This window comes from Siniperca chuatsi, linkage group LG11 (genome assembly GCF_020085105.1).
Source record: "Siniperca chuatsi isolate FFG_IHB_CAS linkage group LG11, ASM2008510v1, whole genome shotgun sequence".
Taxonomy (NCBI): Eukaryota; Metazoa; Chordata; class Actinopteri; order Centrarchiformes; family Sinipercidae; genus Siniperca; species Siniperca chuatsi.
The window spans coordinates 12697183-12708463 of NC_058052.1; the positions used below are offsets into that span (position 1 = coordinate 12697183).

The 11281-nt window shown below is 38.8% G+C and overlaps 1 protein-coding gene across 4 annotated transcripts; it reads right to left on the reverse strand.

The window, feature by feature from the left end:
- Positions 1 to 30: 30 nt before the first annotated feature.
- On the reverse strand, positions 31 to 10674 carry zgc:172136 (uncharacterized protein LOC566376 homolog). 4 transcript variants are annotated; one of them, XM_044214904.1, is made up of 14 exons: positions 10499 to 10674; positions 7083 to 7268; positions 6825 to 6915; positions 5379 to 5458; positions 5122 to 5198; positions 4753 to 4948; positions 4458 to 4613; positions 3869 to 3934; positions 3298 to 3366; positions 3020 to 3194; positions 2206 to 2490; positions 1696 to 1827; positions 1514 to 1584; positions 31 to 1409 (listed from the first exon to the last, which is right to left on the reverse strand). In XM_044214904.1, exons 2-14 carry the CDS (start codon positions 7158 to 7160, stop codon positions 1131 to 1133), a joined length of 1755 nt encoding a protein of 584 aa, XP_044070839.1. In that variant the 5' UTR covers positions 7161 to 7268; positions 10499 to 10674; the 3' UTR covers positions 31 to 1130. The 4 variants fall into 4 exon arrangements, with proteins under 4 accessions (XP_044070839.1, XP_044070838.1, XP_044070840.1 ...); XM_044214903.1 differs by lacking the exon at positions 10499 to 10674 and adding an exon at positions 9567 to 9877; XM_044214905.1 differs by lacking the exon at positions 10499 to 10674 and adding an exon at positions 7939 to 8048.
- Positions 10675 to 11281: the final 607 nt, after the last annotated feature.

The window sequence follows — 11281 nt, forward strand, 5'->3', positions numbered from 1 at the left end:
ATGTGTGTGCAACAAAGTGAAAACACATGGTTTCATTTAGTGGCATTAAGAATTTATTTTTATTATAATAAAAAAAACTTTAGATAAAAAATAATTGTTTAGTATTGTGAATTAACACTGAAAGTTGTTCATACATTATTGGCATTGTGTAAAAGTTTTTCTGTGTTTAATGACTCACAGTCTTTCCAAGTGAGTTCATATTGGTTAAATACATCAGTTCTTTTGCATACCAATTATCATTTACAAAACATTGAAAATAATATCTGAGAAAAACCTGACAGAAAGGCTCTTTGTTTGGGGGTTACATAATACAAAATACTGCAGATTCATTATACACTAGTTACAGAAATAGTACTTTACAAATACTTTTCTGTTGTAATTACGGCAGCGGGAGAAGAGTATAGAATAGGGAAGCTTTGGATGAATGCATTACCAGCTATAAAGAGGTTACATTTTCCACATCAGCAGCTACATCACTGTGGCAGACTAATAGGAAAAGCATGACAGCACACTATACAAAAATAGAGTATATTATAAAATATGATTTTTTTTTTAAAAAAGGACAAAGGAATACAGGAGCACAAACATTCAGGGGCTTCTGGAGATTCTCCTGGATAAAACAAGGACATTTAAGTGTTTAAATTAGCAAATAGGCTAATGGCAAGGAAAGTTAAGTCCCATCTTAAGAATATCCAATGCAGCACATGACTGCATGGCCTTAACATTTTAAAATATCTGTTACGGTAGATATTAACCTATTCAGACATTTCAGAAAGTGTTTAACAAAGTGAACTTTACAAAAGACAATAAAATTGATTAGAAATGTTTTTGCTCAGAGAAGTATAGTATGTACACAATATACAACAACATTAATAAATATGCTTAGTTTACTGATTGAAATGTTGCTGAATTAGATCTGTTATCTAATCCGCATCTTTTCTAAGAGGAATGAGGGGTCCCGTCATTTTCAATAATGTCTCTTTGCAATTTGAAGCACACACATCCCTCCTTGTTATCGTCACCACATAGAAAACACTGAGACATTCATGTGTTTGCAACCTATGAGCTAAGCTGCACTGTAAATGAAGGAAGAGAACAGGCGTGTTTGTGGACATCAGCACTTGGTGTGTTCAAAGTATGAATTCCAGGAACTGTTCATCACCTAACATATCCAGGGAGAGGCAGTTGGTAGACCTGCGGCCATAGAAGGAAGGTTTGGCTTGGCAGTGCAAAAGGGGGTAATGACTGTGATCAACAGGGGTTGAGGCATCTGGGAGCCCAAAGGTATAGCTGTGGGAGGAATCAGGTGGCAGTGTCGCCCCAAGAGGTGCTGGAGGTGGGAATAGACGTACATCATCTAGACTGTGACTGTGCCGATCCACGCAAACTTGTGCCCTAGATTTCAGCATCTGGTATAGAGACAGGAGGTAAAGATAAAAGGTAAGAAAATATAACAGAGAAATATAAAGGAGCCAAAGAAAAAGAAGGCTCAATGACAAGATCGATGACCGACCTGTTTTAACATATCCTTGTTACGTAATTTCCCGAGATCTTCATCACTGTCTGGGGTACACACTTTGTTTTCTGTAGAGCCCAAAAGATTTTATTGGTCAATTAGTTTTCACTGGTGGGATGAGAACAAATAAAATATTGTTTAAAAAAATATCCTGTATGTCACAATCAAATTATTCATACCTGGTGTGAGAGTCTCTGAGGACAGATCTGCACAATCCACTGACACTCCTTCAAGAAGATCAGCCAGCTGGAACATCTCATCAGGATCATCCACGAGAACCTCCTTTAGACTTCCAAGATTGGTCTTGATCTCTGAAAAAAAAGGTTTTAGAAATCTGATTATTAAAAATATTAGATTATATTAATATATTAATCATCAACATCCCTATTCCACAGTCTAACCCTAATGACCACCATGTATCTGTGAGACATACTGCAAAGTACATCTTAGTTAAGGGTAAGGGTGAAGGCAGGTGACGATAACAATAACGTTATTAACCTCAGACCAACAGTACACCATTACTCCCAAAAGAAAATTGCAAAGGTAAATACAAGATCAGCATCGCACACAGCTGCTTTCATGTCTACCAACTGATTATTTCATTCAACCAATGACGTATCAATTTACTCCAAAAACGATGCAGAGGGATGGGTAAAATGTCCTGTACAAATGTTTCAGTATCCTCTCACCTTCCTCTCGCCAGCCCTCATCTTCTATTCGAGCCTTACTGCCTGCGTCAAACCCAGAGGTACAGGAGCTGCCACGGCTGGCTGCTGAGCCGAAACACTTCTCTGCTTGCCGTTGACCTTCCTCCACCATGGAGGCCATCTCTGTGGAGATGCTGTGTTGGCGGGCGTCAGCTTCGATTCCAGAGCTGCTGGTGGAGTGTCGGGACAGACCAGGGCTGCTCTCACTGCCTGGGGGGTCTAAGTCCAGGTCATCACTGATGTATGACTCTCTGTAACGCTTTTTCTCTAAAATGAAGACGTTTTTAAAAATTAGAGCATAAACCATCTAAAGAAACTGAGGTCAGCTGTGTTTGAAAGTACTGAAGATATACAGAGGATACTAACTGTCCTGGGTAAATTGGAAACTGCCAGAAGCTGATGGTCATTTTATAGATATTATTATAAATGTATTAATTTAGACTTTAGACTACTATACTTTAAACACACTAAAATACTTATTTTCAATTGAAAAGCAATAATTATATTTTATCTTAAATGATGCATTTTATTAAGTTTGTCCCATAGAGATCAATTTGCACTATTTCCAAATGTACCACAGATATGTCAGATATTTTAACAGCTACTGTGCTATAAACGTGATTATTGAACAGGAACCCTTTTGATTTTTTGTGCTGGAAAAAGTGACTTTTCTTAAGTTATGCATTTAACTTCCAATGGCTCCTGAAGTGTTCTGCTGAGTACAAGTGTCCCCCAGCCAAACTGTAATTATCACTGACACTAATCCTGTCCTTGTATTCACTTCTCCCTCCCCTACCTTCGCTCTCCTCCAGCTGGCGTAGGTGTTTGAGGGCAGGCTGGAGGCTGAGGTAGATGCGATGGCTGCTACTCAGGTGCAGGAGGAGGTGGCGAGAGCGGAACGATGACCCAGTGTAGTAAACCAGCTTCCTGGCTGATGGCAAGCCATCTGGCTGGATCTCGAATTTCTTACCCTGAATAGGACAACATATTATACACAGTGTACATAGCTAATGCCCATTAAATAATTACGATTCCACATAACCTTAACAGAATGGAAATGAGCAGTGTGCATACCAGGAAGGTGAGACGTCCCACATTTGACCAGGGGAAGTCGTACAGCAGCTGTCGCATGTTGTTCACCTCCTATGAATACAAAACACACACACCCACCCATAATTAAAAGAAATAGCTCAAATGTTTGTGAGCTTTTGTGTTTGAAAAAAGCAAAACCGATATCTGGATGTGTAATCTACATGGATATATCTTAAAATTAGTGATCAATAATCAATTGTCTTTTTGTTTACAGGAGCCATCTGGACTTGGCAAAGAGGCCAAGGGCTTCTCGAGGTATCTCACGGTCTGTTGGCTCTTTAATCAGCCAGGCCTGGAGCCCTAATCCCCCCAGATGGCCCCTGATGGACAGATCAAACAACTGACGGGCATGGCAGACAGCTCCTATCTCCTCATGCACTGCTGGTGGTGGCAAGCCCACACATTCCTCACACGTCTAGTCTTTATCTAGTCTAGGTTTTATAACACTACAGATACAAAGACTGAATCTTTGAGCAAATGCAGATTCACTCTTAAGTACGTATGTGCTGACGTATATAGTATGCATTAATAACACACTCACAAATGCACGCACCTGATAAACCTGCATTCCTCGTAGGGTCAGACCGAGCAACGCTGTTCCTCTCTCTGCCTTTTTGTCCTGGACAAATGAATGATGAGATGTCAGAGAGGCATCTGAGCGGTTCAGATAAGATAGCTATTCCAAAGTTGAGCCACTCTCCTAGTTCACTGGAAAACGTTGGGCTGCTGCTAATAAGAAATTAAAAGTGGGAGCACATTACGCAATGGATGGGCCAGCCTTCAAAATATCACTCAGTAGATGAGTGATTTTGAAATGGGGAGAACAATAAACTAGAGTACATGGAGGGTTACATAACCGCCCCATAGTCATTTGTCCAGCACAGCTCAAATGAAGCCAAACTAACTGTATTTGTGTTGGGAAAGACAGTATTTCAGTCAGAGTGAAGAACTACGCCTGGAATGGCCATAGATTAAAAACAAATTCCATTACCCACCAGCCTAAATAATCATAATTTCTTATTTCAATTATATAAATCAATTATGCAAATGAACACAACCTGCAGTGTGGTGTATGCTACAAAAACTCAATTCAAGCGACTCGTTTCAATTAATGACAATGAAATACTAAATTAACTTATGACCTTTTGCAGTCTGTAAAATGTGACAGGTACATCCTCCAGTCGACATGACTCCCTGATGAAGAGAAGGATGGCATCACGAGGAGACATGCCCCACTGCTCCTGATGCACCTTGGGCCCGTGGCAGAGGAGATAGTTTACTCCACGCTTTGCTACAATCTACAGAAGGAAGAAGGGACAAGAGCGCAACATGACCTCAAAATACAAAGCATTAAAATATATTAAACTGAACATCAAGTTAGATTGAAAGTTGTTGTTTTTTTAAAAAAAAATGCTGGTACCACATAGTAACCCCTACCCAAGGGGGAAAGTACTCCTTGGGTTCAAAGTAAGGAGTGATCTCCATATCTTCCCTGGGCGGCGGGTGGTCACCGAGGTCAGCCTGCAAAGCGTAACCTGCCAGCTGGAAGTACACCTCCTCCTGCTGACGACATTCAGAGCGAAGCACCCGCTCCCGCAAGTCAGAATAGTATAGATGCCGTGCCTTTCGTTCACTGGTACAACACACCAAAACAGGGGGTGGTAGGAGGGAGGGGCACAAAAAGATATCAGAAAGGAGGGCAAAGATAGATGGGAAAAAAACAAACAGAAGTACATAGGCAATAAAATAAAAAAGCAAGCTTGTGTAGTAGTGAAGAAGGTGCAGAACATATATAGAAGGACATACCAAAGGAGTCTACCATTTTCTATATAGTACTGCACTTTGAGGCAGAGCACTAGAGGCAATGGTCTCTTCCGTAACCCCTGTATGCAGAGAGAGACATGTTAGTGTGTGTTAGCAGCTTTTTGTCATGCTAAATGAAAAGCTGTGGCATGTAGGCCACTGAACTGTGCCTCCCAATTAACTGACACGTACAATAGTTTGGAGTGGGTCACAGCAAAATGCTGTTAAAATTTGCTTCCCTTGGCAACAGGCTGCCTTACCTTTCCTGAATCTTGCTTCCATTCCTTAGTAAAGTAGTTAATCAGTTTCTCCTCCATGTCTAAAAATATGTGCTCATTGTCTGGGATGGAGAAAGACAATCAGGAAACAAGCAGACAGTTAGCAAGTGAACAAAACAATAATGTAACCAAGCGTGAAATTTGCCCAACAATGGCATTCATTCGGGTAAAAGAAAAATGCCCCTGTTCTTCCGTTTGTGAATGAGGCTACTAGGAAGCTAATGACAACAATGCTAATGTTAATGTATCCATTTTCTAATTCCAGTGGTAGCATGGCAGAACAGACCAAACACTGACGGCAGGAGCTTTGTTGGTTTAACATGCTGTTAACGTGTGAAGAGATGGGTAGATGCCTTCAACGTAGCATAGCTTTTATCTTGATATTTTGCTATTTGTCTATCCTGCAATCCCCTAAATATAACTCATTAACATCGTTAATTTTGTTTCATCAAAAACAAATTTTAATTCTATTTCAGCAGAGGGGCTAAAAAGCAGTTTGCAACCTGTGCTGAGAATGTGGATGCTATATCACTCTCAGCCTGGTCCTATGAGTCATGACATGGGCATTTTCTGTTTGATCCACCTTATCTCTTTTGTTCAACTTTGTGTAGCCAAATCATGCTCGCAGAGCTGTTTCACAACTTGTTTCTTTAACCATCCATCTCTCCTTTCAGCCCATCTCATTCCCACTCTGACTCATTCTAACTCCTTCACCTCTCATCCCTCATTGAGGCCTCTGAGTAAAAGTTGAATAAGGCGGACTGTGCCATGACGAGTCCCCCTACCTCTTTCCCTTCCACTCCCACCCTCCTCTTCCGATCATCAATCCATCCCTCCCCTCAGTGAAGAGGAGGAATGCAAGGGTGCATTCCAGGCTTAATGAAGTTAATATTGCAGGAATCCAGGCCTAAGTGATCGCTGAACCAACACCACAAAAACAAAAGGCTGCTTGTTGAAGTTGTGAGCCACACAAGATTACCAAGGCATTTCAACATATTTGTACAAAGAAAGAGAACAGGAACACGAGAAAACAGAACGTTCAGAACTTTGCTCAGTGGCTAAAGTGGATTACACCTTTCAATTATGCAGACAGGGAGGGCAGAATTATTTTTTTTTGTTTTAGTGAACTAGCCTTTTGGCAGAAAACATTTTCCACAATATTACATAAACAATCGCCACCAAAAGACTGGCACAGTAATGCCCTGCAGCAAATTGTTGTCATAACCAAACATGATGCTCTTGTTTACAATCTAATGGGTTGACTGCTGAAATGTGGTACAGGTACTGTATGTGCATGAACTGATCAACAAAACTTCCCACCCTACGATCATATTTTTTTCTTCTCTGTCTTCTCCTAACAATACTGCTGTATACTCTAGTGTGAATAGTCTGTTCAGAAGCTGAGGGGTCAATGAGGAATGAACTTACCCTTCACCACTGTGAGGCCAAAGAAGTGCAGTTCTTTGATTCCAAGAAGCTCTGCCACATGATTAAAAACATCCTGCCCTGTGGACTTCGGCTGGAGCAGGTAAAAAGAGACAGAAGTCTGTATTCAATATGCATTCACAATGTGCAAAAAATATGTGGTGCAGCCAAAACATTGTAGTGATAAACAGAACTTTGACCATGTGTTAAGACCTCATGGTGATAGTCAAGAGGACAGCAAGAGACCATTTAAAGACCCACCCCGACAGTGATGTCCAGCTGGTCTTTGTTGGGGAGAAGAACACAAATGGTTCTCTCCTGCTTTATCGAGGTGGACATGACGTCTTGTGTATGTCTGTGATAAGTACTTTCTCTCTGTTAAACTGCTCAAGGCTTCCTCTGTCCTTCACTTTTTATCTGTTCCAGGGCAGTTCGTCCATATTGCATCTTAAAAGACAGATGACATCAGAGTGAGATAAGCAAAGAAATTAAAAAACATGATCCAAAAACATCTCAATGTGAATGATGAAGACAGCAGAATAGAATTTAAAACAGATTATCAACTCATGTGTAAGGTCCGATACCGAACTGAAAGAAATTCAACAAATAAGACCACCTCATTAAATATTCTAGGTTCTGCTGTGTAACATGTAACCTTCTGCACTGACACTGCATTAGCATTCTGTCAATCAGTTAAAGCAAAAACAATCCCATACTCAGACATAAGTACGTGGATGCCTCGCATTATCCCACAACCAAGATTAGCTTTTCTTCTGAGGGGTTAGAGGCTGAATGTTTTACCATCACATTTATCTTCCAGAAGGATTATCCCAAAATTGAATCAAATACAAGACTCAAATAAGTATAAAAGTCAGTCTACCTTAAAAAGCATCTTGACCCAAATCATCAGCAAACACTATAATAGTGTATAATTGAAAAACAGGGAAATAGTTGGGCAAACTCAATGAGCTTATCATACTGTAATCCTAATAATAGTCATTAACTGGAAACAATCAATCAGATAATCCTTGTAAATACCTTTTCAATTCCCACAGTAACTACAGCAACACAAAATTATAAAAAGGAATTGTATTATTGCAGATTCTGCTTAACATACCAAAACAAATGGCCATGGTGGACGGGGACAGCCTACTTGCAACCAAGGCTCACCTGCTTGCTATGTTGACCCCGAAGCCCCAACTGGTACGAGACTCATCTGATTAACGTCTAAGAATCAATTAATCAGGTTAATTACTGCTGATCCCCTTAAATCCAGCTCTGGACAATAACCAGCAAAAAAAGAAAAGAAACAAACATAACTGATCCATAACTGAAGCAGTCTGCTCTTGTGCCAATCTTCTCCAAGTAAAAAGTACAAAATGTCTTTTACTTTTAACTGAGTAAACAAAAAAACAGCATCCTTGGGGCAAACAAACTGCTGTTTCTTTGCATCACACTTGTGTCTTTTTACACATAACTCTTCAGGAATTTAGCATTCACATTGGGGAAAAAAGATATTTACAGGTTTAAAAGCACCAGATGCATCAGGTCTCTCAGGTCAGGTTGAGATAAATCATAAGAAAATAGTTGTGGGAACTAAAAAAGGTGAATGTTCTTGGCTCAGAGGGCAAAACATTTGTGTTACCAAATATGATTTATGGACATGTTCAAACACAGCCTCACTCACATATGTGTCAGTGCAAACAGACATCAAAAAACCTGAAATTCCAGTAGGTGGACATCTGACTTGTTTATGACAGAGTCAAACTATACTGTAGATTTACACTGATAAAAATGGTACAAAATCTCACCACGTTGACAGTGTATAAATCATTCTTACATTTTTAATCATAATCTACTTTTTGAGACTTAAGAGTGCTTCTTCAATATAATTTATGCCCATAATGAGAGTGTTGTAACTGTATACTCTGGTTGGTCAATATATTGTGAGCTATACTGTTAAAAATATTACAATACTGCTGCATTTACACAATAGACTCTTTAATGCACAGGTGTATTTTTTATTCAATAACCACAAAAGTACACTCTGAGGCAATACAATAGAATTTGTGATGATAACCAAATGATAATACACTATATTTGATTTTTGATTACTGACATATTGGAAGAAGAGGTTGCAGACATATGTGAGCAATTTATGAACAATTCATGTATGAAGCAATGAGACTGAAAAACAGATTTCTAAGGAATCCCTTTGTACAGGGATTTGAATGGTCTTGTAGGTATTTTTTGTTTGTTTTTGCATCTGCTCTGAACACTGTTTTGTATTGTACATTTAAATAACTAAACTACTTTTGATTAAAAAATAAGTATAAGCCTTGTTAAGACATCTGAACTATACTTATATCCTGGCCAATCATCCCCCCCCTTTTGTAGCATTTGATTTGTTTATGTTGAAGATGTTTTCCATAATTAAATGCAATGGAAATTTACTTAAGAGCTTAGTTCTAAAAAAAAGATACCATAGACAACAGATACAATAAGTTTCAATGCACTGATTTTTTTTTATTACTTTAGTCTATCCTATCGAATGCATTTTATTTACATATAACATATAACCTGTTATCAATAACACAGAGCAAACATACTCTATGTTTACTTAAAATAATAGTAGTTAAGAAGTAGTTATCAATTCTGTCATATAACATCAAAGACAAACAGCTGGTGAATAACATAACAAAGTAAGTACTGAGTAACTAATGAATGAGGTGAAACCATACCAACCTTATCCAGCCACAAATGCAGAGTACAATCAGGTATATAGGTATATATGCTACACTAGTCTTCGCTGCATCCCACCTCCAAAACAAGTTTACTATCAGCCCAAACAGTGTTGGCTGACGTCTTCAGACATCCCCCTTGTTGCTGACCAGGGTGAAACCTGGCATCACATGAGAGCAGCCATCTGTATGTCTTAATTCCCATCCAAGACTGTCATAATCCCTACTTCTGAGCACACTGCTGGCTGTTGAAAATCATCTCCTCTGCACTGTGCAAGCTCTCTGAAGTGTCAGGGATCCTCACTGCCCGCTCAAACCATCAAGGAACAAGATAAGAGGGGGTGTCTGAATAAACAGGGAACTCCATTTACACTCATCCGACTTGAAAACAATAGGGTGACGTTAAGCCAGCTTTTCAGTTTAGAGGGAGCAGTGCATTTCTTAGGTTTGACTCAGAGCAAATTTATATCAGAATTCAAAAAAACAAACTTTTTAACAGTCCTTTTACTTAAAATAATCCAGGTGCATTTAGCATACATTTTTTGACTATTCCTATATGCTCAAAATTATCAAACGGTCGCCTGATATGTCAGTTAAGTTACGTATCGGGCGATAACGTTATTTAACGCAACATAACGCTGCTAGCCGCTAGTTCAGTCAAAGTTTCGGTGTAACCTAAAGTTGGTTAATTACCTTATACATATTTATATTCTATAAATTAGAAACAAAGCAAGAGAAGCTATAGTCTGAAAACAAGAGATTTAATAGTGCTTTTTTAAATTCCCAAACGTGGTAACGTTAAACATTTCCCTAAGAGAAAAGTGTGTGTTTGGTTGGCTGGGATGGTAACGTAACGTTACAACCTAATGCAACAAGTGCATCACTAACTGTGGCTACTAGTTAATTTAGCTAGCTATGAAACAGTAAGTTACTTACCATTACACTGTACGAGGCGAAGGAGTTCGCATTTCCGTAACAGGTCTTCTCAATGCTTGTTCAGACACACAATCTTCTTTTTATATCCAAATAAAACATGACAGAAATAACGTTAAGGAGGACACCAGCTTGTCCCCCTCCCCATTACGTGTTGTAACTTCTTCAACCACCTTGAAGCCCAAACGATTGAGCCATACCATTTTGAATAGTTGTGGGGGTACTCTGTTGTGATCGAATTCTTGTTGGAAATGTTCGTACTACTATTGTCACTTACTATTCAATACTTATTTTAGTTTTATCGCATTTGTACTAACAAAAATATAAACATATATATATATATATATATATATAAACATATATATATATACATATATATATATATATATAAACATATTTATTTATCCATATGGGAGTATAAACATCATAATATTTAAATACAGTACTAAACAGACATGTCCCACCCCCCCATGTTTTGCGTTGGTATAGCGATCTCGTGCTAATTTGATGTCCATGCACAAAGTGTACAGTCAATGGTTAAGACTGGTTAGGACCACTATCAGGTTTAAATTAATTAATATATCCTGTATTTTGACAAATATGTCGGCCCTGATGCGTCTCTGTTTAATAAATAATAAATACTAGGCGAAAGTGGTTCACCTTCCATTATCTTGTGGAAGTAAATCATGTGTCCCTACACACTACCCAAAATGTCTTTGCCATCATTAGCTTGTAGCCTCCATCTTTTTCTATCAATCAGTGAAATGATCCTCCTTTCCAAAGAAT

Excerpts from the sequence above, each read along its gene's own strand:
- zgc:172136 (XM_044214904.1), bottom strand. The coding sequence starts at position 7,160 with ATGTCCACCTCGATAAAGCAGGAGAGAACCATTTGTGTTCTTCTCCCC. Across the intron at positions 5,199-5,378 it reads GGAAGCAAGATTCAGGAAAG|GGGTTACGGAAGAGACCATT; the intron begins GTAAGGCAGCCT and ends CTCTGCATACAG. Across the intron at positions 3,935-4,457 it reads CATTTTACAGACTGCAAAAG|GACAAAAAGGCAGAGAGAGG; the intron begins GTCATAAGTTAA and ends TCATTTGTCCAG.